The sequence below is a fragment of the Gopherus evgoodei genome, chromosome 7 (assembly GCF_007399415.2).
Source record: "Gopherus evgoodei ecotype Sinaloan lineage chromosome 7, rGopEvg1_v1.p, whole genome shotgun sequence".
In the NCBI taxonomy this organism is placed as follows: Eukaryota; Metazoa; Chordata; order Testudines; family Testudinidae; genus Gopherus; species Gopherus evgoodei.
Window position 1 is genome coordinate 19,794,894 of NC_044328.1, and position 27,803 is coordinate 19,822,696.

Genomic DNA, 27,803 nt, shown 5'->3' on the forward strand with positions numbered 1-27,803 from the left:
CATTTTAAAGATGAATGACACTTCCATGATTGCACAGTGAGTCAATAGCATAGCTGAGAAGTCCTGAATCCCAGCCATAACCACGAGACACGCTTCCTTCAGCAAAAAAAAGTTCCGTTTGATGTTTATCTAGCAATCCCAATGTTAATTTTCAGCAAGTCATAATAAGGATATTTCCCTGATTCATACACCACTAACTGTAGCTTTCATATTAGTGGTGGAAAGATCTCCTGCTTAAATACATCATTAAAATCCTAGCCAAATAAGGCATACACTGTAATACTCCATAAGAAAGCCATAAGCAGTTTATCCCAGGGTGGACATTTATCACTTCTATTCAGTGATAAGGAGATACAGTATTTGCATGAGGTGAGTGTCAGTAGTCGGCATGTGTCCACAGAGGTCTAGTTCGTCCTCACTAAGAACCTAGAGTAATTCATGGAACTGATATAACAAATTTTTCAAAGACTTCTGTGGTGGATAATTAATTTCTCTAAAGATATTTGCACATTTTGACTCCAATTTTATAAATATGCAAGAGCATTGCCAATGTTACATTGTTTATATCAGTGCTTCTCAAAGTCGGGCTGCCCTTCGTTCAGGGAAAGCCTCTGGCTGTCCAGGCTGGTTTGTTTACCTGTCGTGTCTGCAGGTTTGACCGATCATGGCTCCCATTGGTCGCAGTTCGCTGCTCCAGGCCAATGGGGGCTGTGGGAAGGGCGGCCAGCACATCCCTCAGCCGCGCTGTTTTCTGCAGCCCCCATTGGCCTGAAGCGGCAAACCGCAGCCAGTGGGAGCCATGATTGGCCGAACCTGCAGACGCGACAGGTAAACAAACCGGCCTGGACTGCCAGGGGCTTTCCCTGAACAAGGGGTGGTCCAACTTTGAGAAGCACCGGTTTACATAACATAATTATTAGTCAATGTCCAGTGCCTATGCTTGTTCCTTAATAATTTTGTCTTCAAAGCACTACTCCTTTTTAGACCCCTTTGAGGTGGGTAAACTTTACTATCCATGTTATAGTTTGAGGGACAGGAAGAACTGAAGTACAGAATGGTAAAGTGAGCTATCCAGCACCCCAAAGCAAGTCTGTGGTAGAATTCATGTTAGAACTTCCTGCCTGCCCAACCCTCAACTCATCCTTTCAGTCCATACTTCCTCCAGTCAGAAGCTGTGGAAGCTATTGAGTTCTATAGCCTTTGGTATAGATTCCTGTGTTTGTTTAACCATGAAACAATGAAACAGACTACAGTTAGATACCAGTGTTTTTTATCCACAAGGGAAGCAAGAGTTTTGAGGCTTGCATTCATAGGAGCATGATCAGGCCATGTGACAGATTACTGGGAGCTAGCCAAGAAAGAATTGAGCCTCATGTAAATATTATGAAGATGAGAATACAGTGCATGCACTCTGCTGAAGATTGTGTTGACACCAAGCAAGAAGCTTTACTTTAAAACCTCCACTAATCCTGTAGAGTTTCTAGCTTCAGGAAATATTTAATTAAGTGAATACTAGATTTTGCTCAATTTATTATTCACTTAAATAGGACATGTGAAACATCTCCATGGTACTTTCTGTCATGTAAGTATATTCTTTGTTAGCTATACACACCACATAATATCCCTATTTCCTCCTAAGCAATTGTCGGTGAAATCTCTTTAGGTTGTCCTCTCTAGTTTATCACAATAATGCTGGCAGTATTGACAGACGACCATCTCAAAACCCCTTCCTGTGATTTTTGTTTATGCTGTTGGATAAGTGGGTTGTCTTTACAACTTGTAAATTGCTGCTGCTTGTTTTCTTAATACTGTCCTTGCGTTTTCCTTTATAGTGGATTACACAATTTATCCTTCAATAGTACGTGGAATATTGTGGTTTACAGTTTGATGTAATTTTAAAGATAAAATGGAAGAGATGGGGAGAAAAATTTCAACTATAATTTTTCTTTACTTTTCCAGTGGAGCAGTAAGTACCTTTTCACTGTGAGATAAATAAATATGCTGTTCGTAAAAAATAAAAAAAAAATAAACCAAACCCCCCCGCTCCCCCCCCCCCCAAAAAAAAAAAACAAACCCCAAACCACCACCAACAAAAACCTACAGTTACAGAGCTTTAAAATACAGCTGGCCTGGATGAATAGACGTTTTAGACTACAACTCATTGTTCAATGGAATTTTCCCCACAGAGTTGGAAATCACCTACAGGATGGATAACATTTTAAGGTTCTGTGGCACCGAATAGAGCAATCATCCTTATTCAAACAAAGCACATAATTGTGTGCTCAGGTCCTATTGACTTCATTTATGCTGGGAGTATTGTGACAGTTGGGTTTAAGTATGTGTCTTAAATTAAGCATGTGTTTAACTACTTTGTTGAATTGAGGCCTGTAACCATAGTGTGTATGTAATATTAAACACGTAGCAGGTAAATGAAGTAATGTCGATTGGCAGCAAGTTGATTTGCTTGTGCAATATTGATACTGTTTGTAGCTTATCAGTAGATACTGTAGCAGGATGCGATGGGTATAAGCTTTTATTCTTTATATGGTGCAAGGACCTCCTGGAAAGAATTTTGATAACTATAGAGTTAACAAGGAAAAACAGATTAATCCTTGGATATGAGCCTTACTCTCTGAAGGGCTACTAGGCACCAACCTGGTTTTAGCATACCACGGGATCTGCTGCTGAGCACACAGATCTGTGTTGTTAACAATGGTTCTGATGAATGAAGGAAAAACACTCTTGAAACCAGGCCTTTTCATTGAGGATGCTACTGTTTCGCAAAGAGTCCTAAACAAAAACAAAAAACCCAAACCCATTATTTCATTGAAAGCACAAGAGTGTTGGTGGTAGAGGAAATCTTTTTCAAGTACAAAACTACACCTAGACACACATTTCAAAGAGGATGCTTCAAAGAGTTAGCGTGTATATGCATGTATACTATCTTTTATTTTTGTTTTAATAAGAGTACTGATAATCAGAACTATCCAGAGAATGACAATTCTGTTTGGCAGCAGTTTGAGGTTTTATAGTTTGTTTTGGTTCCATATTGAAACAAAACCTTTTCAAGGTTTTCACAAAACTGGAATTGTGTCTCATGTCTGTTTTCAGATTGAAACCTAAGCTTTTTGGTTTGGAAAGGTTTTTTGGGTACAGATTTCTGGTTTACCCTCCTGTTTGAAATAGCACCACTTCAAAGCACACTGCAGAAGTACATGATGTACTGACCACATGGCCACATAGTGTTCTGTATAGTCACTCCCCATTTTGCCACACACTAACTGACCTGATTCAGAGTCTTCTGCGACAAAAACTATGCCCTGAATCAGGCAGAGCAGGGCCTTGAACTCAGGATTTCTTACATCCCAGTCCAGTGCCCTGACCACCAGACTAAAAAGTATGAGAATCATTTATTGTCTTTCACTTTCTTGAAGTGTCCAGAGACTTGGATGAAATGAAATTGTTCACCCAAATGTTCCCATCCCCTCTATTGCTAGTGTTGATTGACGTCTGTTTCTTTTCTGAAGTCTTTGCTTAGAATCCACACTGGTCACTTGCTGTTCCAGCACTTTTACTCTGTGCTAGGACGTGCAAAGATCAGAGATGGGTTAAACCTTCAGTCTAAATCCGTCAAGCTTTTGAAGGTAAGGTGTGAATGTTTGTGGGCCATAGAGACACCTACCTGTAAGATTTGTGGAGTTACTGTAAATGACAGTCAGCTCCAAACTGCTTACACTTTATGTAATGTGGGTGAAATAAACCAAAAAAGGTTCAGAGGGAAGATGAGGGGTAATAGGCTGTTTTAGCATATATTAGCTGTGGTGGTGTGCAACTCCTAGATATAGGAGGCTGATCAAGTCAGTACAAACTAAAATTTCATACAGACAATGACATGTTTATGCTGACCTGTATGCTGAAATGCAAGTACAATATCTATATTCCAATTGATTTATTTTAAAGTTATATGGTAAAAATAAGGAAAGTAAGCAATTTTTCAGTAATAGTGTGCCCTGACAATTTTTTTTAAATTTTTGTGATTTTTTTTTTTTGTAAGCAAGTGAGGTGAAACTTGGGGGTATGCAAGACACGTCGAACTCCTGAAAGGGGTGCAGTAGTTTGGAATGGTTGAGAGCCATAGGTATACTTCATATAAAGTATGTGTGAGTGCATTGCCCTCTAATGGCAAGTCCACTGAAAATGGACAGCTAATAAGAGATTTTCTTTATGCTCAGGTGCAGAGAGCCATGATGTTTTCCAATTATTCTTTGAAAATTAGTTGCCTCAGGAAATTTTCATGTTGTAACCTATTAGTGTTTTAGTCAATCAGTCGTCATCTGCCAATTAATCATCGCTAACTTGATGATCATCCTTGTAACTTCATTAATAAATCGCCCCTAGCCATCCCCATGGACACTAGGCATTGTGTGTGTTATAAATAGAGATGGGGAAGTTTGTTTCTTTGCAGATGAAGCCCTAAGTTCCGAAATATTCAAAGCCAGAGTTTTGGTCAGGCTCATCTCTGTGTAAGGCCTTGTCTACACTGCCAATTGAACAATAACACTTTTGTTGTTCACAGGTGCTTAAAGCAAGACAGAATTTTTTCTTCAGCAAGCAGCAGTGTAAACGGCTTGTTGGCAGGAACGCTTTCCTGTCGACAGCGCAGATCCTGCTCGGGGTGGAAGTATTTTGTCAGCAAAAGTGCCGACAAACAGTATTTACGCTGCCTGACGTTTAGCGACACGGCCATGTCGCTAAAAGCTGTGTAGTATAGACAAAGCCCTAAGACACCATAAAGGAAATACCACATGGGAAGGAAAAAATAATGAGGGTGTGACAGAGAAATAAAGAAAAAGTGAGCACAAAGGTTTTATATATATGGAGCCAATACTGTCCTTACCAAATGTAAGTTAGAAATCTAGATTTGAATTAAAGTTTAAAAAGGGGGAGAGATTCACAGAAATGGAAATCAAGAGGGAGTGAATTACAAGCCTTATCTAATAGTGGGATCCCTAAAAAGGAGGGTGAAGGGTTCTGCTTATGCATATCAGCATGAGACACAAGGAGGAGTTAAAAATAGTAAGAACCTACACCTCGACCGGCTTCTGTATGATTCTTTCTATATTAGTAGGTGGAAAGTGGTGAGAATAATTAGATAAGATACTGATACAACATCTCTTCCTCCAAACTCAGAGATATTATCTTTAGTCAAGATGGTAACCCAGTCTGTTTGTATTTTTTGCTTTGGTAGTCATGGCGTAGTAAAATACAGAGTTTTAAAATGCTGCAGTTAGAAAGAGTACCTTTGATTATTTGAAATCAGGAAATACTTGCATTTGCAAAAATAACTTGTAAAACCCTGTAAATCACTCTTTGCACTCACTTTTCCTTGGAATTCCTTGCTGTCCCTAGAACTAGTTGGAAAATTTGGAGAACAATGAAACAGACGAAATTGCTCAAAGTTGTGACTTTCTTCACCCCTGTTTTCCAGTGAGCTCTAGATGTTGCAGCAATTACCTTGTAATCATTCAATCATGAGCAACTATTGTTCATATACAATTGTGTGAGTTGAGATTTACATGATAATTTGGACTGCTATGTGGATGTCTTCTAGTGATTTGTTTTCCTCTTGGTTTAGCCTGTTTGTTGTTGGTATAAAAGATAAAACAAATGTACTTAGTGGTCACTGCCACTGTTATAGGAAATAGTAAATATATATTTACATACATAACAAATAGCTATTCAAGAAGTATTTTAAGGAAAAGCAAAATGGGGTAGGTGTCACTCTGCCTCTGTGGGTCACACCTGAGAGTGCCAAATTCAGGACAAACCCCTAAAAAAAATATGGCAGACACACTGCAAAATTGGTAGTTATTCTCCTATAAGAGATACCAAACCTGCAACAAAAATAAACTTCTGTTTCGCCACACTGGCTAACAAGAAGTCAGAAAAGCAATCTACAGTCCTGGATTCAACATCCAGACACTAGACCAGGGATCGGCAACCTTTGGTACACAGCCCATCAAGGAAATCCACTGGTGGGCCAGGATGGTTAGTTTACCTGCAGCATCCGCAGGTTTGGCCGATCGCAGCTCCCGCTGGCTGTGGTTTGCCGTTCCAGGCCCATGGAAGTTGTGGGAAGTAGCAACCAGCCCATCCCTTGGCCCGCGCCACTTCCCACAGCCCCTGTGGGCCTGGAATGGCAAATTGTGGCCAGTGGGAGCTGCAATCGGCCGAAACTGCAGACACGGCAGGTAAACAAACCGTTCCAGCCCATCAGCGGATTTCCCAGATGGGCTGCATACCAAAGGTTGCCAATCCCTGCACTAGATTTAAAGATGAGTGGTTATTTAAAATCAGTTTCATCAAACAACAGGATTCTTCTGATCCCAAAGGATCAGCCACATATCCAGGTCAATATACAACTCAGATCTTACCCAATAATCATGCTGTTGCCCGTTCTTTAGTATCTAGTATCTAAACATTCCTTTATAAGAAGAAAGAAAGGTGAGTTAAAATTGGTTAAAGGAATCAAATAAATACAATATTTACTCCTGGGGGAATTCTGCGCCACTGTATGTGCACAGAATTAATGTCCCCCACAGATTTCTTTGCTTCCCTGCAGAAAAATGACTTTCTGACGGGGAAGCAAAGAGAAGCTGCAAGAGCAGTCATACACCACTCTAGCAGCACATGTACATAGATTCAGGTAGCCGGCAGAGAGGTAAATCACCACGGGGCTGGGGACATCTGAGCCAAGATCAGCTGCTAGTCCTGGCTGGGCTGGAAGCAGGAGAGGATGGGACTTTCTGTTCCCCTGCAAGGAGTGGCTGGGGCTGTGTCAGACCCACCTTTAGAAACCTCCCTCAGCTGCAGGAAGCTCAGCATCCTCCCCTGCTTCCTTCCCCCATCATTCCTCAGCTGCGGAGGGGAGGGGTCATTGTATGGGGAGCTGCTCCTCCCATCCTTCCAACCCCTGTGCATCTGGACCTCCCATAAACAGACACCTCTGTCAAGCCTCACCCAGTACATCCAGAACCCCCTAGCCCTCCATACCCAAACCCCACTCCACTGAACCTCAACCCCTGTATCTGGAGCCCCCCTGAACCCAGATCCCCTGTCTCTGGACCTGCACCCCAGACCACCCCCCACTGAGCTCCCTGCACTCAGGTCCCCACCCTGATGAACTCCCCCTGTACTACCCTGAGCTCCCACATCCAGACACCCACACCACTGACCTCCCGACTAGCTGCATCCAGACACCCACCCCACCAAACCTCACTCCTCAGCACCCAGACTTGCTGCTGAGACCCCCACACCCAGACCCCTCTGCTGAGACCCAGCCACCTTCACCTGGAAGCCCCTGCAGAGTCCCATTGCCCCTGCACCTGGAACCCTCCCAACGAGCCTCTGCACATCCAGATTCCTCCACACCTAGATCCCCCACTGAGCTGCCTGCACCCAGATTGTCCTACACAGAACCATGTCACCCCACACCTGAATCCCCCCACACTGAGCCCCTTCACGCTTGGATCCTGCCTGGTTGAGCCTGCCTGCTCCACGCCTGGTGCAGAGGATTGTTCCTTGGGCAGGCCCAGGCCTTGTGCTGTGTCAGGATCAGGTCAGTCCATGTCCCGGCTCCAGGGTGATCTCCCACCTTCATGCAGCACAGTGTTCTGTGCTCCCCATGGCCATGACAGAGCCTCTGCATTTATTTATTGACAAATAAAACTTGCAGAATATTGTGCAATTTGTAATTAAATTAGTAATTTTAATTAAATTAATTTTAATTTTTTGGTGCAGAATGTCCTTCGGTGTAAATAATTGCAAAGTTCTTGAATCAGGCTTGTAGCAGTAATAGAATAAACCGCTGGGTGGTTAAGTCTCTGGTTGCTTTGGAAGGTCCTCAATCATTTGGTTAGAATGCTCCCATTAGTATAAGTTCATTGTCCAGAGGTTTGAGTAGGAAAGAGGCCAAATGGAGATGTTTCTAGGGCCTTTTATAGCTTCTACCAATTGAAGGGAAACCTACTGTTCTTACTGTGGAAAAATTACAACAAGCAAGACAGTGTTTGGAGTCACATGTCCGTGCATACTTAGTCATAGTAGAGACCATCACAGGAAAGTCCATTAAGAGTAGATAGGCATCTCCCCATATCCATTGTGAGTTAAGTGTTCCTTGAGGAGCCATTTAACTTGAATAGTCCCTTCAAGCTGTGCAGGCTAAATATCTTGTGGGGGTTACCACAGGAGCGAATGTATTTAAAATACTGCTATAGACCTAATGCTTATAACTTCAAATACAAAAATGATACATGCATACAAATAGCATAATCATATTCAGCAAATCATAACCTTTCCATAGACACCTTACTGGAGATACTTTATACAAGATTTGTTGCAATTATATAGCAGTAGAAGGTACAATGATGATCTGCGTGGTCATATTTTAATCAGATAATGTCACAGTAGGAACATAAAAAATAGAGATGGTGAAGACTTGTTGGATCATACAGTAACTCCTGCATATATGTGATATGCTGAACAAAAGACCATTAGCATTAGATATATGAAGGGGAGAATATACCCCTTTTAATGGTCCACTTTTTCTGATATATTTGTAGTTGTTCTTTCAGTGTAAGCAAAAATAGCTCAATTGTAATATTAGAAGAGAGACTGTTACTTTCACTGTTCTGTTTTTCTAACTGGGTACCAGTTCCAGTGAAAGATTTCAGTGATGAAAGCTGGTTGATTCTTGTTTACATAATTAAAAAAAAACAGGTATGTCTTCCATTCCATTTTAAACCATTGTTGCAAAACCATATTATACAACACAAGAATCTCTAATACATAAGAAGGGAAAAGGAGGGGTCTGAGTTATTTAGGTCACCATGCCATGACTCAGTCTTTATTACCTAATGTTTTCAGACACAATATTAATTTAATTTTGGCCTTTCATTTATGTATTCAGTTTGACTGGAGACTGCACAATTGTCCAAATTTTAGACCGTGACAGTCTTAGTTCTAAAATTCCTTGCAATTGTAGATTCAAATGTAAAGTCAAGACGACTCATCAGATTTGATTTTTAATATCCTTACCATGTATGCATTTGTTATAATGAAAAAAGATTGAAAACAATTCAGTCATGCTACATATTGTCTGCCTGTGCGGTTCCCAATGGGAGTTTTAAATATGTCTCAGTGACAGGATATATAGCCCTAAGTGCCTCAACATTGTTGTTAATATCCAGTTATTTTATAAGTGGTGTACAAAAAGTAAACTGATTTAAGTGGCAGTGTCCCATGGCTTTTTTTTTTTTTTTAAGCCAAACAAAATACTCATCCACGCTGACAATCTGTCAATCTTCTGTTTAGTTTGAATGAATACCTCCAAACTATAGTTCTTATTCACCCAGTTTCCAAAATAATTTGGTAATACAACTGGTCAGCAGAGCTTTACAGATGATGGTGCTGTAGTTCCGTGGGCAATGAATTTATCTAATAAGCAATACATAACTCATTTTGATGAGACATTAGTCAGCCATCCTTTATGCCCTGTTCTGATGACGGCCTGAACTGAAGTTCAAGAGCCTGCTGCACTTTGAGGAAGAGATTAGGTGGTGATAACTCTGGTATCCTAGCCAACATTCTCTTTGTAATACAGATTCTTATGTCCAAACTGAGAATTGTCACTATAGTTCAGTACGTAATTACTGCTGTTTGTTCACTGGACATTTGCAAATTGCTATATAAAGCACTTCGGAGGCTTCAAATATTATGGTGTGGAGAAGCGAGACAATTATGAGAAATTAAGATGAGGGATGCAATGCAGACTAGATGGTATTGTGTCTTGTCTGTACAAGCCTGCCTGGAATCTTGGGTGCTTATTCGTGTTGCTAATCTGTGCCAGAGTCCAATGCTGCTGCATCTTCACTGCTGTTTTAGCCATGTTCGTTAGATTAAAGCTAGCGTGGGTATTCCCATCTGAGCTGCCATCAAACCTCTGGTTGCAATAGAAGACATAATCAAAAACTCACCAGGCTTCCTGGACTTTCCTTCCATGAGCCTGAGATCCCCCCCCCTTGAACTGACTGCTTTTAGGTTTTATTTTTTCTCTGCAATGCTTCGCTCTCTCACCTTAGAAATGATCTACTTTTTGTTCTTCTGAACTGTAACTAATGAGACCCCTCCAAGTATGGTGCTGGGGTGAGTCATCATAATTGTCCTTCATCTCTCACCAGGGTCCTAGAGTCTGATATGCTATCACAGATACCTATAGTATTATAGAACTACATTTTAGTCTCATCTAGTTGACAGATCAAAGGATTACAACATGAAGGAAATTTGACTGGAAACTCACATATTTTAAAAAGAACAGGAGTCCTTGACAAATTTATTTGTGCGTAAGCTTCTGTGGGCTACAGTCCACTTCTTCAGATGTAGCCCACAAAAGCGTATGCTCAAATAAATGTTAGTCTCTAAGGTGTCACAAGTACTCCTGTTCTTTTTGCGAATACAGACTAACACGGCTGCTTCTCTGAAACTTTACATATTTATAAATTTATGTGCATTTAAAAAAAGTTTGAAATTAACATGCTTAGGGCAAAAATCTCTCACATATGGACAAAACCCAAATAATTAAGCTTTGTGTGGTTCCTGTAGAAGAAGGCTCTGTCTGTGAGACAGGGATCCCCTAAGGCATTTCGGTAATCCCACCACAGTCACTTCTTCAGACCGTATGACATATTAAACAGTTTTGGGAAAATTGCTCAGAACAACCAAAAAATTGTTTATGGAACCTTGCACTACATTTCCAGGGAACGTTCTCTTTTTTTTTCAGTGCAGAAATATTATTGATGACTTATGGAAAACAGGCATGGTAAAAGTACTTTAAACACTTATAGTAAGGACAAAGAGGAAGGAAATCATACATTATAGGATTATAAGAGTCCAAGTCCCTTACTGTTTCTGTTTTACAATTTCTTTTTTGTGCCTTTATAATGTGAGATCAGTGTATGAGATCAAAACAGTCACGTTGATGAAAACAAAGCAATTGTATTTGCCTGTAGGCACATGCGGAGAACACGTGTTGTTGTTCCCAGCACTCCCATACCAAGAAACAAGGCTTTGTCCTATAACTGTAACAAGATGTGATTAAGAGACTGAGGTTAAAACAGAAGGAACGAGGAGTCCTTGTGACACCTTAGAGACTAACGCATTTATTTGAACATAAGCTTTCGTGAGTTAAAATCCACTTCATCGGATGCATGCAGTGGAAAATACATACAATACATATATCTTTCTACTGTATTTTCTACTGCATGCATCCGATGAAGTGGGTTTTAACTCACGAAAGCTTATGCTCAAATAAATGTTAGTCTCTAAGGTGTCACAAAGACTCCTCGTTCTTTTTGCTAATAAAGACTAACACGGCTGCCACTCTGAAACCTGAGTTTAAAACAGCGGTGGCTGAGCTCTCACCACATGGGGCACAAAGGGCCCCTAAAGATGCAGATAGGCACCTACTAGGACTGTCAAAAGTGCCTTGGTACCCACTCCCATTGGAACCAATGGAAGTTAGACCCCCGAGGTGCTTTTGAAAATCTTGCTAGAGGCTACGTTCACAAGGGGAACTTCGGCACAAAGTGATGGTTAGGCTCGGAAGTCTAGCATTTAGATGCCAGTGGCATTCATAAAACCATTACTCAGCTCTTGTCTAACTTGTAGGTGCCTGCTGTCCCCCAGGCATCTGTGTTTCTGTTGGGAGAATGAGCACAGGCCTGATACCCTCAGCAGCTTGGCACCTAACTTGTACCAAGCCTTGGGAAGATTCACAAATTAGGAGGTCCCCTGCCTATCTCACCTCTAGCACCTGATCTTATAAGTGTGCTTTGAGCATGCCTATCCCAATCAAAGGACAGCTGGCAGGAGTCCAGTGGCAGCTGGCAGACAGTGCTGCACACTGCTCCTCAAATTCCCAGTGCTTATGGCACTCTCCTGGGAGGTGGGAGACCTGAATTCAAATCTGTCCTCTGCCTGATTCAGAGCAGAGATTTGAACCCAGCTCTCACACCTAAAAGGAGAGTGCTGTAAACACTGGGTGATAGGGTATTCTGGGATGGGTCTTTCTGTCTCTCCAGTTGAAGCCATTCCACTTTGTATGAAATACTTTAGTCAGTGGTCCAGAGAGAAAGTGATAATGACTCTAGCCTGGTGGTTAGGGCACTTACCTAGGCTGTGGGAGACCCAAGTTCATGTCCTGTTCCAATGACTAATTATTAAAAATAGACTCACTTCAGCAGGAGCAATTTGAGAGATTTCCATGCCAGAAAATCCCAGACCTCAGTGACTGAGGTGCCCTTCTGCAATGTGAGAGACCTGAGTTGAAATCCTTTCTCCACATCAGGCCGATGGGGGAATTGGGTGTCTGACATCCCAGGTGAGTGCCCTATACTAAAAGTTACAAGGAGGAGGCACCACGCCAGCCACTTCCTCTGGCCATTTTGTGAATCTAGCACTTTAAAAATACCAGATAGAAAATGTTTCATTCAACCCTACATGGATTTTTCGATTCACTGGAGGGTTTTTTTTGTAGTTTTCAGATTCAGTTCAACCCAAACCATTTTATTTTTATTGTTTTTAATTTTTGGAACTCTCAATGAACTAACAAGTCAGTTATACTCCCAACTCTACAGGCAGTGCGGTTACAGGCGAGTCCTGAATGAAGGGGTCCAGAGGGTAGAGGCCTAAATTAGGTAATCTCAAATCTGAGTTAATATTATTATTTGTATTACAGCAGGTTCAACTGAGATTGGGCTCTATTGTGTTGAATAGAACAGAGAAGGTGAGAGGGGAAATGGAGGCATAAAAATGTGAACTGACTTGCCTAGAGAGACCCAGAAGGTCAGTGGCAGAAGGGGGGACTAGAACCCAAGTCTCCTGACTTCCAGCTTAGTACTCTGTCCAGCGGCTCTCTACCCTTCTAGTGCAACTACCTTGGATATAGAAAGAGATTCCATAATCCATTCAGAATTTTCCATAGACCCCTTTGCCCTATGAACTAGCTACGTTGCCAGTAAAACTTTTTTCCAAAAGTTAAGGGAATGGTTTAGGGCGGGAATCAGACTCAAAACTACAAGGCTCCATGGTTCCTCTTAAAAAGAAATCTCTACCTAGTGTCTTTTAATGCAAGTGTTTTGCAACAATTCTTCTGCCATTTGAAGAATAACATGTGTTTTCTGTGTCCGTTTTCAGGCCAGGAAGATCCTAACAGCCTACGGCACAAATACAACTTTATTGCAGATGTGGTGGAGAAGATAGCCCCTGCTGTGGTTCATATTGAATTGTTTCGCAAGTAAACAAGATACCCAGTTTTGATTTATATTTCTGTAGCTCACAAGGATTAAACTTGCAAGAATCAGTTAATATATGTATATGGATATAAAATAAAATAATGACACTGTTTTCAAGATAATAAATGTGTGTCACGCTTAAGTATCGTAGTGTGTTCATTTTTAAAAAATTTTGGCACAAATTTTTGAAGTCAGTAGACTAATGCATGTCCAATTAAATGTTAATGGATATACTTAACACATGATACTAAATTTTCTAAAATGTTTTTAAAAGTGCCAAATACTTGTTGGCAGTCTAGGAACGAAAACAATCACAAATGATTTGTCATCTCAGAAGAAAATTCAGGTTGTTCAAACTTAAATGTTTATTTCCCATATTTTCTAGGCTTCCTTTTACAAAGAGGGAGGTTCCTGTTGCTAGTGGTTCAGGCTTCATTGTCTCAGAGGATGGACTAATAGTAACAAACGCCCATGTAGTCACCAATAAACATAGGGTAAAAGTGGAGCTGAAGAATGGTGCAACGTACGAAGCCAAAATTAAAGATGTTGATGAAAAAGCAGATATTGCACTAATTAAAATAGATACTCAGGTGAGTCAAGGCTTTGTAAATCTCTTGCTAAAATCTATTTTTCCTAAAAGCTGTTGTTAATTGTAATGTTTACAGAACATACAGCTTAATGGCATGGACCATAATGTATCTGTGTGATCTGACAAGATGAATAGATTTTTAAAAGCTATGTCGCCATGAATATTGGTAGCTACATTTTTCTGTACAAAAAAATCTGTACATTATAAAAGCAAGGCTATTTGAAGCATCCATGAATCTCCCAAAAAGAAAAGTATAATTTACTAAATGGTTAACACATACCCAGGCTAGTGTAACCATTAGAGCCATGAGAGGAAGTTTTGTCTTATGGCTGATACAGGGATATAGCAGTACACACCTCTTGTAGATATTGTGAAATTGTCAATTAGCATTTATAAAACATGTTGACATCCTCAGATGGAATGTGCTATATTAACACCAAATGTTAAAATGGACAATATTTATACTTGGTACCATGTTTGTTTTATAAAATTTTGCTTTAAAAAAATACCCAGATCAAAAGCATTCTTTGGGAAGAATACTGAGTCACTCTTCCATTGAATGTGGACTTGTGAATAAAGCAAAGGCATAATTATAAACACTATTTCTCTTATCTGCAAAAATGGTACATTTTGTTTGAACTTAATTGTATCATTTAAATGTTGCTGGATTCAGATTGCTTGAGATGCTTATCATACTGTTTAATTATTTGGGCTTCCTATTTAAATGAACTTCATACATCCAGTGTAAGAAATATTAACATAAATACAGCAGGCAAGTAGGCATCATCTGAAACACTCAAAAATGTGTAGCTCCTCCAGTGTGTTTAGTTCTAATCTATTCCCCAGCAAGGTCAGAGGATTTCAGTCCAGAGTTCATTACAAAATCAGATATCAGTCAACTCAGAACTCTTGTCTAATTCATCCTCTGAAAAGATACAACATACTTTTCCTGCCTATAACATTTAAAGGTTCCTTTTTCTCTTACCAGCAGCATACCTGCAAAATCTTTACTGTACCCCAAACATTCTTTCCTGTGTCTTTCTGACTCTTAGTGGAGCAGATGACAATGTAATACAAATACTTTGTTTCACTCCATCTTTGGCAGGTATGGTTTGGATTCACCTTCATTTGCGTATCTACCAACTTACTCTGAGAAGTCTTAAATTCTTCTTTGTACATTCATGGGTTAAGATAAGCAAATACAAACCTGTTCTTTGAAAATAGTGACAAGGCAATGGGAAGGAGCCAAGGGGATACCATGGGTGAGAACAAACATTGTCCAGTCGAGTGGGATGGGAGGAGGAGAAGATAGGCTATAAAATGGTGGGAAAGGTGGCAGGGTAGGAGTGAGAAGGAAAAGAGGATGGTGAGAAAAAGGTGTGGAGAAGATGATGAGGTAGGTGAAAGCACAATGTGGAAGAGGAAGAAGAAAGGAAAGAGAAGACAATGGAGAGGAGTGGCAGGGTGTGAGGTGGGGACAGACTGAGTTTTCTACATCAGGATCTTTCCACTGACACTACCACCCACACAGAATAGATACGACTCCTGGATTTCATTAGCACTTGCACAGAGTGAGATTAGAGTAGCTTAAGAAAAGGAAAATGCTCAGCTCTGCAGAGCCACACACAGTAAAACATTGTAAGGACTTGCTCTGCAGAACAGTTTGGTTGTGGTCCATGGAGAGGTAACTGGCTGGCTGTTCTTATTTCCAGCTGCTTCTGCAACTCCCTAGTGGGGTAGGCTGCCTAGGAAGGAAGAGCCTAGAGGCTGTAGAAGCAACTGGAAACAAGAAGAGTGGGAGGCAATCTCACTGCCTGTACTGCTGCTACATAAGAACATGAGTTTATGGTCCCTTGGAGTAGATAAATAAGGAAATGGCAGATGAGCTTATATGCTGGCTAAGTGCTTGGGTTTCTTTGGGGTTTATACATTTGTTTTTGGAAAGAGAAAAAAGATTTGCATTATGTGCAGTATGCTCCTAAACCATAAAGCACAATCATTCTCTTTATATACAGTGGAAGTTAATGTTTTTGCATATCCTGACAGTTAGCCATGTTTTTTATTACACCTTAGTTACAATTCATAGCTAGTAGATTATTTCATCAGTTTCATTTTTAAAAAAAAGTTTGCACAATGTCCACAAACAGTTCATTTCAGTTCATTTTTTGCAGCTTTCTCCAGCAAATAATTGTTGATCAGCTGGTAATTTTCAATTTGCCATTCCAAGTTCATGGTATGTTGCACTGTCCAATGAGGGAACAGAAACAATACCATGTGACTTATGTAATTCCTCAGTACATTGTGCATTTTGAATTTTATATTTGATTATAATATAAGGCACATGGTATTGTCTGTTTGGTGGTTAGATGACTTGTGTACGCTGTTAGCTACACAGCACAGATAGTAACACTGACAATTTGCGATCTAATGTGCATATTCTATTTTATAGGCTGGTTAGGGCAGGAACTGACTGCGCTATGAGTTGTACAAACACATAGTAGAAGTGGGAACTCAATCCCGAATGAGGCCTCTGGGTGCTACTATTTGTAGTCCAGATAATAGTACATCTGTATTTGAAATTTTAGCTTGATATTCACCATTCTTCATGAGTGTTCATGCTAAGAAACTTGAACGATCATGGAGTGTGAAAATGAAAAGGTCACAAACACAGTCAACTCGAAATTTACTTTCAGTCTGAATATTCACTAAACACTTCCATTTCTGTACACAACTCTAGTGTTTATGTATCCATTTGCATTTAAATGTCTCACAACCGTAAAAGTAGTTTAAAAACCTCAGTTACTTAGTCTAATGTATTCAGATTTTAACTTATTTCTTGATTAAAAATTCTGCTATAATGATCTCTTCAAATCCTGATGTGGCATGAAAACACCCATCAAACAATTTAATTTCTAAGCAGGAAGTAACATTCCTACCTTTAGATAAATCATTTGAAGATGACATCAAAGATGAAGAATAAACTGTGTTCTGCCCTAGCAAGTTAAGACAGGCTCTGAAAAGCATGAAAATGTGTCTGTAGCAGAAACTGATAGATCTGAAGTGTATGAGTCCAGGTTACCAGTTGGTATTCCCAAAATAGTTAAGTTCTTGCAGCAGTGTGCATGCTATTTTCCTTTAAATGGTGCACTTCTGACTGAAGACAGACTGCTTGAAGTAATGTGGCTTTTCTGAATGGCATAGGAAATTTAAATAGGATTTTAAGCTGTAGGCACCAGTAGAATGGAACTGGTTTTCCTCTGACTGACACATTTTTCTACTGAAAAGAACTGGAAGTCAATGAGAAACAGAAATCTCTTTGGGGGGGTTTCTTTTTCTGGCTGTTAATTATGCTATGGTCTAGAAAAAATTACCTTGCATTAATAAGAATGTCTATGGTCAAATACAGTTAAATTACTAAAGCATTAAAGATAGGAACTTAAATCAAAGCCAACCCCAGAAAAGCCCCAGAACAATACCGTATATACTCATTTATAAGCTAGATATTTTTGGTAAAAAAGCGATGCATCAAAGAGCAGAGGTCGGCTTATAAATGAGTCTACCCCAAAATTTGATGATTTTAAAACTCTATGGAATCATTTAATTGAATATATAATACATTGTCATTTTGTTTACTTGGAGCATCTGCAGACATGGAGCCCCTCAGTTCACTGTGGCTGTAGTTCGCTGTTCCCAACCAATGGGAGCTGCAGGAAGTGGCGCATTGCAGCCCCTCGGAGCTGAGGGGCTCCATGCCTGCAGACACTCCAAGTAAGTAAACAAAGCATCCCGACCGCCAGTGACTTACCCTAACGGGTCGGGAGCCAAAGTTTTCCAACCCCTGAAATATAGGATCGGCTTATGAAAGAGTCATACAGTTCTTGCTATTTTTACCTATCCATTTTGGGAGGTTGACTTATAAAGAAATGGGCTAATGAAGAAGTATATACGGTGTGTAATATTTGGGAAAATAATTCCAAACACATGATATTCAATGGAACAGAGAGATCTGGAAAGTAGTAATGCTGAAAAGGGTCTAAGAGTGGTAGCAGCCAGCTTCCTGGATATGCACAGGCAGAAATCCTGTCTCAGACTGGAGAAGCAATAATGTATTTTCTGTGGCACTGGTGAGATTGCAGCTCGAATGCAACATCTCAGAATTGTTGCCAAATTGGAAGGCTTTCAGAGATCAGCAACAAAATGATTTATGAGCTAGACCGCAGACTTATGGGGAGCATTTTCAGACAAATATTTACGGTTTGGTTACGTGATTGCATATAGCTGCCTTCAAATATTTGGAAGTTGTAAATGGCAAGGAAGGAGAAGCTTTTAGGGTGGTCTAATGGGTAGTAACCAGGACTAGCATAGCACAGGAAAAGTAAGGTTGCATAACAAGTAGAGTTTCCTAATGACGGGGTTGGTTACATTGTCTTCCCAGCAAAACCAAACTGGGCAAAGCACTTGGGATTGTCGGCCTAATCCTGTGCTCAGTCAATGCGGGCATGAAGGCCAAAAGCAGTGGAAGCACAATCACTTTTGCTGCTCCGTGTCAAAACTGAGGCGAGCTCCTGAAGACTGCATGCCCTAGAAGTGAACTCTGTGGCAGGTTTCTCAGCTCACTACACAAGGGAGCAATGTGGGTGGGCTGTGGGTGTACACTCTTGGAAACCCTGCCCTCCCACGTAGGAGCTCAACACTGGGCCACTTACGCCATCCTCTGTAATTGCAGCTATGACATGGCTACATGGGCTCAGTGTTCTCGTTCTTCAGCACCACCCCAGTCATTTGGGCTTTGCTTCATTGGCAAGATGTGGCCCGTAAACTAGGGAGCAATGCTGCATTGGCAGCAGGAAATGGGTAAATTACATTGAAGGTCTTACATCTGTATTTTCTCTCATAAACTTTCTTCAAACCTACTCATTATGGCACTTTAAAGTAAATAAGAACTTTTGCCCTCATTTCTCTCTCTCCTTTTTGCTTGCCTTTCAGTCCAATTTCACTTTCCTTGGAGCACCACAGTTTGTGTCAGTGGGCAGAGGGGATTTGGCTTTCTCTGTGTGCACAAGGAGGAAGCAGAAAAGCAAACTTTTTTCTGTTATAAATATTTTAATAGCCAGCATCTTTGAAAACAAACTAACTGAGCTTCAGATGTAAGCGACTTTTAAAAACACGTGGAATCAAGGCTTATTTTACTTTGAAATACATAACTGAATATTATAAAGCTTCCTTGCTGGAGTCTACCACTAGAAAACCCTCATGGTATTTCCAGGAGATCTTAAATGACATACACAAATGAAAGATGTTGTGGGGAAGGAACAAAGGCAATCCATGAAGTGTTTTCAGGTGGCAGTGCTGGTGATTTATTGTTTTTAGGTTGCGATAATACCCACCACATGCTAGGCTTTATCAAACAGAGGAAGACTGTTTTCCTGCAACGTTGGTAGGAGAATCCAGGAGTATGTTCACGGGGGATGGATCTGGGACCTGTCTTTTGTCAGTTCCTTTGTCAGTAGAAATTAGGGTGGTGGGTTTTTTTTCATATGAATGCAAAGTGAAAGATTTGTATGAAAATAGAACCATGTAGCATGGGCTACTTTCTTTCTAAGACCCACTGTTTGCTAAAATAGCAAAGCAAGATGCTTCCAATTACATGTTCAAAAAAAGAACATAAAGTGTATTAAGCTGTCTCTTATAAGAGACCAATAAGTAATTCCAATGGACTGTATGTTTCACAGTTCATGTAACCAGCGGCAGCTCCAGGCTCCAGGCACCAGCGCTCCAAGCGCGTGTCTGGGGCGGCAAGCCACGGGGGGCGCCCTGCTGGTCCCTGCGAGGGCGGCAGTCAGGCAGCCTTTGGCGGCCCGCCTGCGGGAGATCTGCCAGTCCCGCAGATTCGGTGGCAATTTGGTGGCTGGTTCGCCGAAGCCGCAGGACCAGTGGACATCCTGCAGGCATGCCACCAAATCCGCGGGACCGGGGACCTCCCACAGGCAAGCCACCGAAGGCAGCCTGTCTGCCATGCTTGGGGTGGCAAAAAAGCTAGAACCGTCTCTGCTTGTAACACTTTTCTTTGAAAGGAAACAAGTGAAAGACAAGTACAAATTTTTTCAAATCAATGTGTTTCTCTTCCCCGCCTACCCACCCATATTTAATTTCTACCTTATCAAGTTCCCCCTTGCCTTACTACTTTCCATCTTTCCTCACTTCCTTTCTCCTTCCCAATCTTAAGACTTGAACTTTCCTTTTCCCCTTTTTCTTGTTTCACTATCAACATAATCATTTGGTTGGATGGTGAGCCTGCAGTTACCCTAGCACTGAGGATTAGTATACTGGATATGGTTATGCTCCTGTTTCAGTATTAATTCTATTATATGTTTTAGGGTTAACGTTTATATTTTGTTAGATGACATAAATCCCAATGACATCATGAAATATTTTTGTTCTTTGTGCAAGCTCATCAGATTTTATCAGATGGAAATTTTTTTAAAATGCTACATACTGTGAAACTATCCAAAATTGGAAGTATTTTGTTTTCTTTGGCATTTTGTCAAGGAATTCATAGATTGTAAAGGACATTTCTTGTTTTAATATGGTACAGCCTTTATGTATTTTGGTGTAATTTAGTCTGCAAGTTTAATTGAATTCCATATTTATAATAGAAAGACAGTTCCCAAGACTTTCAGAGTTAATATTTTGCAAAAGTTTAAATGGCAACTGAATTTGTAGATGTAAATATACAAGCATCTGTTTCTTTTCCACTTAAAAACAAATTAAGGCACTATATGTCACATCTCAGAATAAATCAGAATAAACCAGAACGTTTTCCCGTCTTCACTGATTTATGGCGCTCCAAAACCCCTGTGTGCAGATTCATCACATTCCTTCCGTAAATTTAGCAGACTATAGAACAAAGAGATAAAAGTCAACACACTTTCCCCCACACAGATGCATTTACATGTCTTAAGGTTTAAGTTCTAACTGAAATATGTTTCTGATTGGGGTTAAAAAGATAAGAGATGACAGTCCAGTGTACTAGCCAAATTCTGACTATGGTTATTACAGTCTGCCTGTCTAGATTTCCGTCCCTCAGTTTCAGGGTTTGATCCTTAGCTGATATAATTTGGCAAAACTCCATTGACTTCAGTTGGTGTGGCTCCATTGCCAATTTACACCAGCTGAGGGATCTGGCTGTCAGTAGGGTACAGAGTTTGTCATCCTTATGATAAAGTTACCATTGGGTAGTGTTACTGTGCATAGCTGAACAGCTGCTGAAATCCACTGAAGAGAGAGAGTTGCATTTCAGTAATGGGTGAAAGGATTCATTGGTGAATGAAAGTAGTGGGATGCAAACTCAGTCCTGTAAAGCCAGCATGGAACTCGCATTATATTCAGTGGGAATTCTGTGCATCACGAGTTTGTAGGGTTGAACCCACAGCCTGTAAAATGTGCAAAGTAGTGGGATGAAAAGTGCTAAGATATTTTTGCTAACTGATGGTTTAACCTATGAGAAGGTATAATCTTGAATTATGGGTTACATGGTTAGTCATAGGTTAGTTTGCAGACTGTGCACTCGCATGTTTATATTGTTGTGTTAACACAGAGTTGCCTGAGGTCACACAGTGAGTCACTGGCAGAGGTGGAATTAGAACGGCAATGTTTGTTTGCCTTTCAGCTGTGTGCTTTATTCACTGCATTATGTTGCAAGGCAGATAAATTAGCCCAGGATTTTATTAATCATCATGGCATATCTGTAGTTAATTTAAAGTGATTATCTCCGATAGACTGTTTTGTTACAGTAAGCCGATCTACAACCAGCTGGTGTTAGGTAAAAAGAAAAATGAATCTATTTATTAATTGTTTTATAAGTCCCGTAGACACAAGTGCTTAAGCTTTAATTATTAAGTGTTGTCTTCATACTCCAGCCGTCATGAAATGCTTGTTAACTGAAGCTTGTGGATGGCACCTTTTTTATAGTTTTATTTCAACTACTGAATTATAAGATGCCTTGTATTTTATAGGACTTCTCTTGCAGGCTGGAACAAGATACTTTATGTGGACCAGGTGTACCGTACACATCTTACTGTTAATTTCTAACTAAGTCTAGTCATTTTTCCCGAGTTCCAGCTGATAATTTTTACCACTTGGATTAAATTCTTGTTTGTTTTCAAGAAGTGAAATACTGCTAATTGTCACTGTGGCTGTTAATTTTTTTTTTAAAGATTTTTTTCTTTTCTTTTTTTTAAATCCCCAGGAACATAAAGATGACATACCATAGATTGCTTACAAAATTGATTGACTATAATGTGTGAATTTACACATACTGACACTTAGCAATGACTATCTCATTTTTAAAAATAAATTAACATTTGCATAATACTGTAGGTGCCCGTGACACTGTACCGAGAAATTTAAAGGTAAGGAGTAACATTCTGAAAAGTATCATTGATCTGAAAGTCTTGGGTCCTAAGCCAGTTAGGTGCTTTTGAAAACTTTACCTTGGATTCTTTGCAGTCTTGGGTCCTTGCAATAAGCTCTGCATGGATGGTCCCCTACATCCACAGAGCCTCATTAAGGGTAAACATTAACTATGGAAGCAGATGCAACTTCAGTAATTTGGACAAATAATAATAATGAATCAAATTTTGTAGTTACAGACCATTAGCTCAAAATATTTTCTCTTCAAATACACAGCAGTCTCTTCTACAAACACCCTGTATAGGGAACACATGCTTTTCAAAACCATGTTTCATAATGTGTGCAGAGGGAAACAATTTTTTGAGTTTGTTTTTTTGTTCTGAGCCAATGAAAGGTTAGTCTAACTCTTTCCAGAAAGTCTGTTGAATCACGCAGATGATCCACAGCCAATCCATACAGTGTTAGACTCTGAACTGAAGTTTAACTAATATGGGCCCAGGCTTGAAAACTCAGCACAATTAAAAATAATTGCACTAGTCAGTGATAGCTTTTAATGTATTTTCTTTCTACTGCCAAATTTCACTTTTGGCTACAAAAATGTTTATATAGGAATATTTTATAAATCTCTGAAGTATCAACATAAATCTTTTTTTAAAAAACATTATTAACTGAAGAAAATATTGTCTATTCAGATTTGATTTTGGTGAGTTTCTTTTTTTAATCTGTTTTTAAGTAGCCCCCTGCTCTAAAAGTACCTTACAACATACCACTGAAAGTTCGTGCTCTAATTGGTTAAATCTGAAGTAGGCTGAAATACAAACATAGGGCAAATTTATGCTTTACAAAAGAGGAACTAGGCGGAGAGGGAGGTGTGACACTACCAGAGCAACAGCATCTTGACCTTATGCTGTAAAGATCATAAGCCATTTAGGGGAATGTGCTCAGCAGTGGCATTTCCACCACCAATAGCAAAAAGAGGAGGTAGGGTTATGATCCTCTCACCATCCAGACAGTACGCTGCTGGGACTGCTAGCACAGCTGACATTACACACACTTTGTGCTTCTCCGTGCAGCCAGTCAAATGATGGCTGCCCCCTGCACATTGCTTTGTATTGGTGAGGTTCTCTGTGAATACCAGATTAATCTGTATTCATGGCCCTTATTTGACCCATAGATAGTGCTTGTTTAATTATACTGTATTTTAACTTCCTAAAAGTGTTTCCTCAAAACATGATTAGAAAGCAAACCTCCTGCCTTGCTGCGTTGCCTATTTCGTTGCCTACCCAGATGAATCTCTTTAGTCAGCAGCTAGTTAATTATTTTCTTGCTGTCTTGAAACTGCAGAAGATGAAGTATCTTATCCTGTTTTATGGGTTTGGCATTCAGTTTTGTTAAAGCAATATGCTCATCTCAGTAAAACTTTGTTGGTAGAACTGAAATGCAGTTAGATAAAAGGATATAGTGAGTCAAGCCTTAACTGTGAAAGCTGTGACTGCTGTTTTCATTGTAGCATATATGGACCTGATCACTGTAGTAATGGAAGTGTTTTTATTTTCTTGTTACAAATACTTAATATTTTCCAGAATATACATTTTATGAAATAAAACCCTAACTGAAAAATTCCAAGCAAAATATTCTTGAGAGATTTGTATATTTTTTTTAGTCTTATGCTAGGGATTTTTTTCTCAGTCCCAAACTAAGAAATTATGAAGAAATTATTGATGAATGAAAACTATTAAGGGTCTGACTCCAGAAACTAGTTGTAGCCAAATTTCCAAAAGTGCCCAGTGATTTTTGGGTGCCGTGTGTTTTGGGTGCTCAATGCAAAGATACCTGGAAGGGGACTGTTTTTCAATAAATGCTGAGCCGTGAATATCAGGCCCTTTAAGGTGTCTCAGATTGAACTTCCCAAAATAAAACCTCCAGAATCACTGGCCTGTTTTGAATATTTAGCTGCTGCTTGAGAACAAAGAAGTGGCTCTTAAAATGGACTGAGGAAGGAGGAAGCCTATTTTAAAATTACGCCTAGCAGGCAAGTTACTCCTCTCAGGTCCGCGTATGTGAGAAGTCTCCTATTTTATTTATCTGATTTCCCTTTTCCCTCATTCTACCAGTCAACAGTATAACTCCTGTATCATGCTCTTGTAACAAAATCAGTGTAGTTTCAACTAGATTTCAGAAACCTAAGCCCTTGGCCTGTGAACATTTACATATGCTCAGCTTTAGCTGCTTGAGTTAGGGCTGCTGCCTGTAGGTATAAAAAAGGGACGTCAGCCCTCTTAGGTACCAAAAAACAGGACATCTACCTGTTCGCCTGCCCCTCAGATTCCACGTAGGGCTGCTACCTCTGAGGCGCAGAAGTCCAGGACATTTGTCTGATATCCCTGGGCACTGTCTCCTCATCCTATCCCCAGGAGATGGCATCCGCCCTCATGGAGTCTTGCTCCTGGAGCTTTCCTGGGCACTGATCTCACCAAGCTGAATGTGGCATTGGCTGGATATACCCCTCTCCCACCTGACTATGATCCCCATAGCCAGTACTATGTAGCGGTGACTACATGCTGCCAGACCCGAGCTCCCTCTGTCCTCTTGCTACTCGCAAGCCATCCTGTCCCTGTGGTTCCCAGACACACTGGAGCCAGAGCTCCCTCTGGGCAGGCACTGCTGTCTTGTGGGTTCCCCTGCTACAGCCACTCAGGGCTGAGAGGCAGTGGAGTGCAGCTACCAAAACCTGCGAATTTTCATGTTCCGGGAGGACCTGCAGCAACCCTTTTTTAAAAAAAAAGATTTGGGGTGGGTTGGGGATATTAACCTGGAAAAACTGGGGTTGGTGGCAACACTAAAGTGAGTAATTCATTGACCTCAATGGGACCTGTTGGATGATGCAAATTAAGCACACACATGTGTTCAAAGGATCAGGGCCATGCTTACAAAATGTTAAACATCTTCCAAGAACCAAAGAGCTAGTAAAATTATGGAGAGCAACAAAATGGAGATTTAAATAAGCCCTTTCTTAATATCGGTTTGATTTAAAAGTATTTTTATAATAGATATAACTCGGGGGATAAAAATCCCACCCACCATGCCTTCTTTGTAGGTGGATGCTGTTGAATAAAGAATATGGAAGTTGAGTGACCGTTTCAAAATGAACTCTAATAAAGGGATCTCTTGAGAACCTAAAGTAATCCGCAAGTTACTGCTGCCTTAGAATTTCAGTAACAGTCACCCAAATATGGCTCCTGTTGGAGGGAGAGAAGGGGTGGAAACAAGATGGGACCCATATATTTCCTTTTATATAAATAAATGTGAGGTTGGCTAAGGGGCCAATCTTCTCCAGTTGCCATATGGGAATAGTCATCCTGACAGGGCCCGTCTGTGTTCCTGCCCTAGGATAGCCAGCCAATTCAGTCTCTCCCCAGATGTTAGTCAGCTTGGGAGGAACCCAGTCTTATCTCTCGAGCCAATACATTGGAAAAGCACTGCACATGCCTTCACTGCCTTCATTCTCCACAGCCCAATTGCCATATGCCACTGTCTCCACCTACAGGGTGGGGTGTATTACCAGCCATGCCAATTTGCTGCTGATAGTTTACCATGGATACTGCTTGGGCCTGGATTTGGTTCACTGAAAGCAATGAAGAGTGAAATAAATTCTTCAGAAGTGGAATCCTCATGGAAATGTCTGGATCTCATGGATGTTAGAGTGGGTGTTCTTTGGCTCAGTGCCATCTCAGTTAGCGAAAGTGATGCAGGTTTACTAGCATAGGGTTACTAGCCTAGAAGTTAGGAAGCATGTTGGGGGTGTCTTAGATTGTAAGATCTTTGGACAGAGACCTTATTTTTGTTCCATGTTTGAACAGCTTTTGTCACACAGAGGTGCTGGTGCATGATTGAGACTTCTAGATGCTACCGTAATACAAATAATAATATTATAAAACCTTTATTAACAACGTCCCTTCAGAAGACGAGCTTGGCATGTCAGGGCGGAGATAGGGTTAGTTATGTTCCAGATTTCCCCAAATCTATAGGACGGAGTAGCTGTATCTGACTTAATCTCCTCATCAGAATAGAAATTACTTTTATGCACCTGTATGTTTGGTTATGTACCTTAACTCTACTTTGTATTTTATTTTTCAGTATTATTAAGCACTGCATGTATTTTATTTTATTTTATTTTACATCTACAGCTGTTTTGCTAATGTATTTCAAGAAGGTGTCAGATACAAGTCCAAACCTGGTGTGTTCAGATATTTGCCTTGGAGAGCAGTGTATAAATATTCCTTTTTTTTTGTAATTGCTTTTCATTTAATGGCTATTCTATGTGGAAAAAAGAAATGTTATCTGAAGAGCACACCCCTTAGATTTAAAGCTCATGTAGGTATTGTTTACATAGTCACACACAATCCCTGGTGATAGCAGAGCATGTTTCTTCATTTTTTCTGTTAAATCAGTTTGTGTATGTTTCAGTGGTATAGATTTTATTTGCAAAAGAATATCTTATGATGATTCTGACCATAATTTATGCATAGGGTAAATTGCCAGTTCTGCTGCTTGGTCGATCTGCAGACTTGAGGCCTGGAGAATTCGTGGTGGCAATTGGAAGTCCATTTTCACTCCAAAACACAGTGACTACAGGGATTGTTAGTACTACCCAGCGTGGAGGAAAGGAATTAGGGCTTCGGAACTCTGATATGGACTACATTCAGACGGATGCAATTATCAATGTAGGTCACTTCTACACAGCTGAATAGCCCTTGTTCCATTCAGTGTAGACTTCTGACTCTAGCTGTAGCTGCAAGTTTGTCAACCATTTTCCCAAAGAAAAGTGGGTTTTGCTGGATTTTATTGTTTAAAAGGATTTTTATCAGTATGAGCATGGACAACTGCCATGGCAACAGTATTGTTTATTTTTTAAAAGTCCCTGAAGGGACAATATCAAGTAATTAATCATAAAATATCTGACCTGACTTGAAATTGTTTGTTTGAATTTGTAAAGAGTATGCTAAACAGGATTTAAAAATTCATCACACTGTCACCAAGACATTTAAAAAAATATATCCAAGCTTGTGTTTATGTGGGACCGTGGCAAAGCAATATATTGACGTCTATGTTCTTGCGCTTGTCCTCAAGAGCTATTGTCCTGACCCTGGGAGTTAGGTTTGATAGTTAACAATACTACGTAAACTGTTAGTCTTCTGTGTTTCTATGGGTTTTTCTTAAACTTCATTAGCAAAAGAATTAAAAACTTGGTTTTGAAAAAGTTGAACTATAAAGGGGTACGGTTAGGGGGGATATTATTTGCGATTCTGAAGGGGTGCCATTGTGCAACTATTTTATAGAAAGTGGAAAATAACTATAGAAATATTTCAACATTTGTTTTAAAATACTTAAATTTGTGCTTGTAGTAACTTCATGGAAACCGATATTAAAATATAATCTGTCCAATTTATTTT

At 40.1% G+C, this 27,803-nt stretch overlaps 1 protein-coding gene across 1 annotated transcript in view; it reads left to right on the forward strand.

The window, feature by feature from the left end:
- HTRA1 (HtrA serine peptidase 1) overlaps window positions 1-27,803 on the forward strand; it is a 46,338-nt gene that overhangs the window by 13,171 nt on the left and 5,364 nt on the right. Inside the window, exons 2-4 of the mRNA XM_030570975.1 lie at window positions 13,252-13,351; window positions 13,735-13,939; window positions 26,880-27,074. Of these exons, the coding sequence (XP_030426835.1) occupies window positions 13,252-13,351; window positions 13,735-13,939; window positions 26,880-27,074 (500 nt within the window). The remainder of the gene's footprint in view (window positions 1-13,251; window positions 13,352-13,734; window positions 13,940-26,879; window positions 27,075-27,803) is intronic.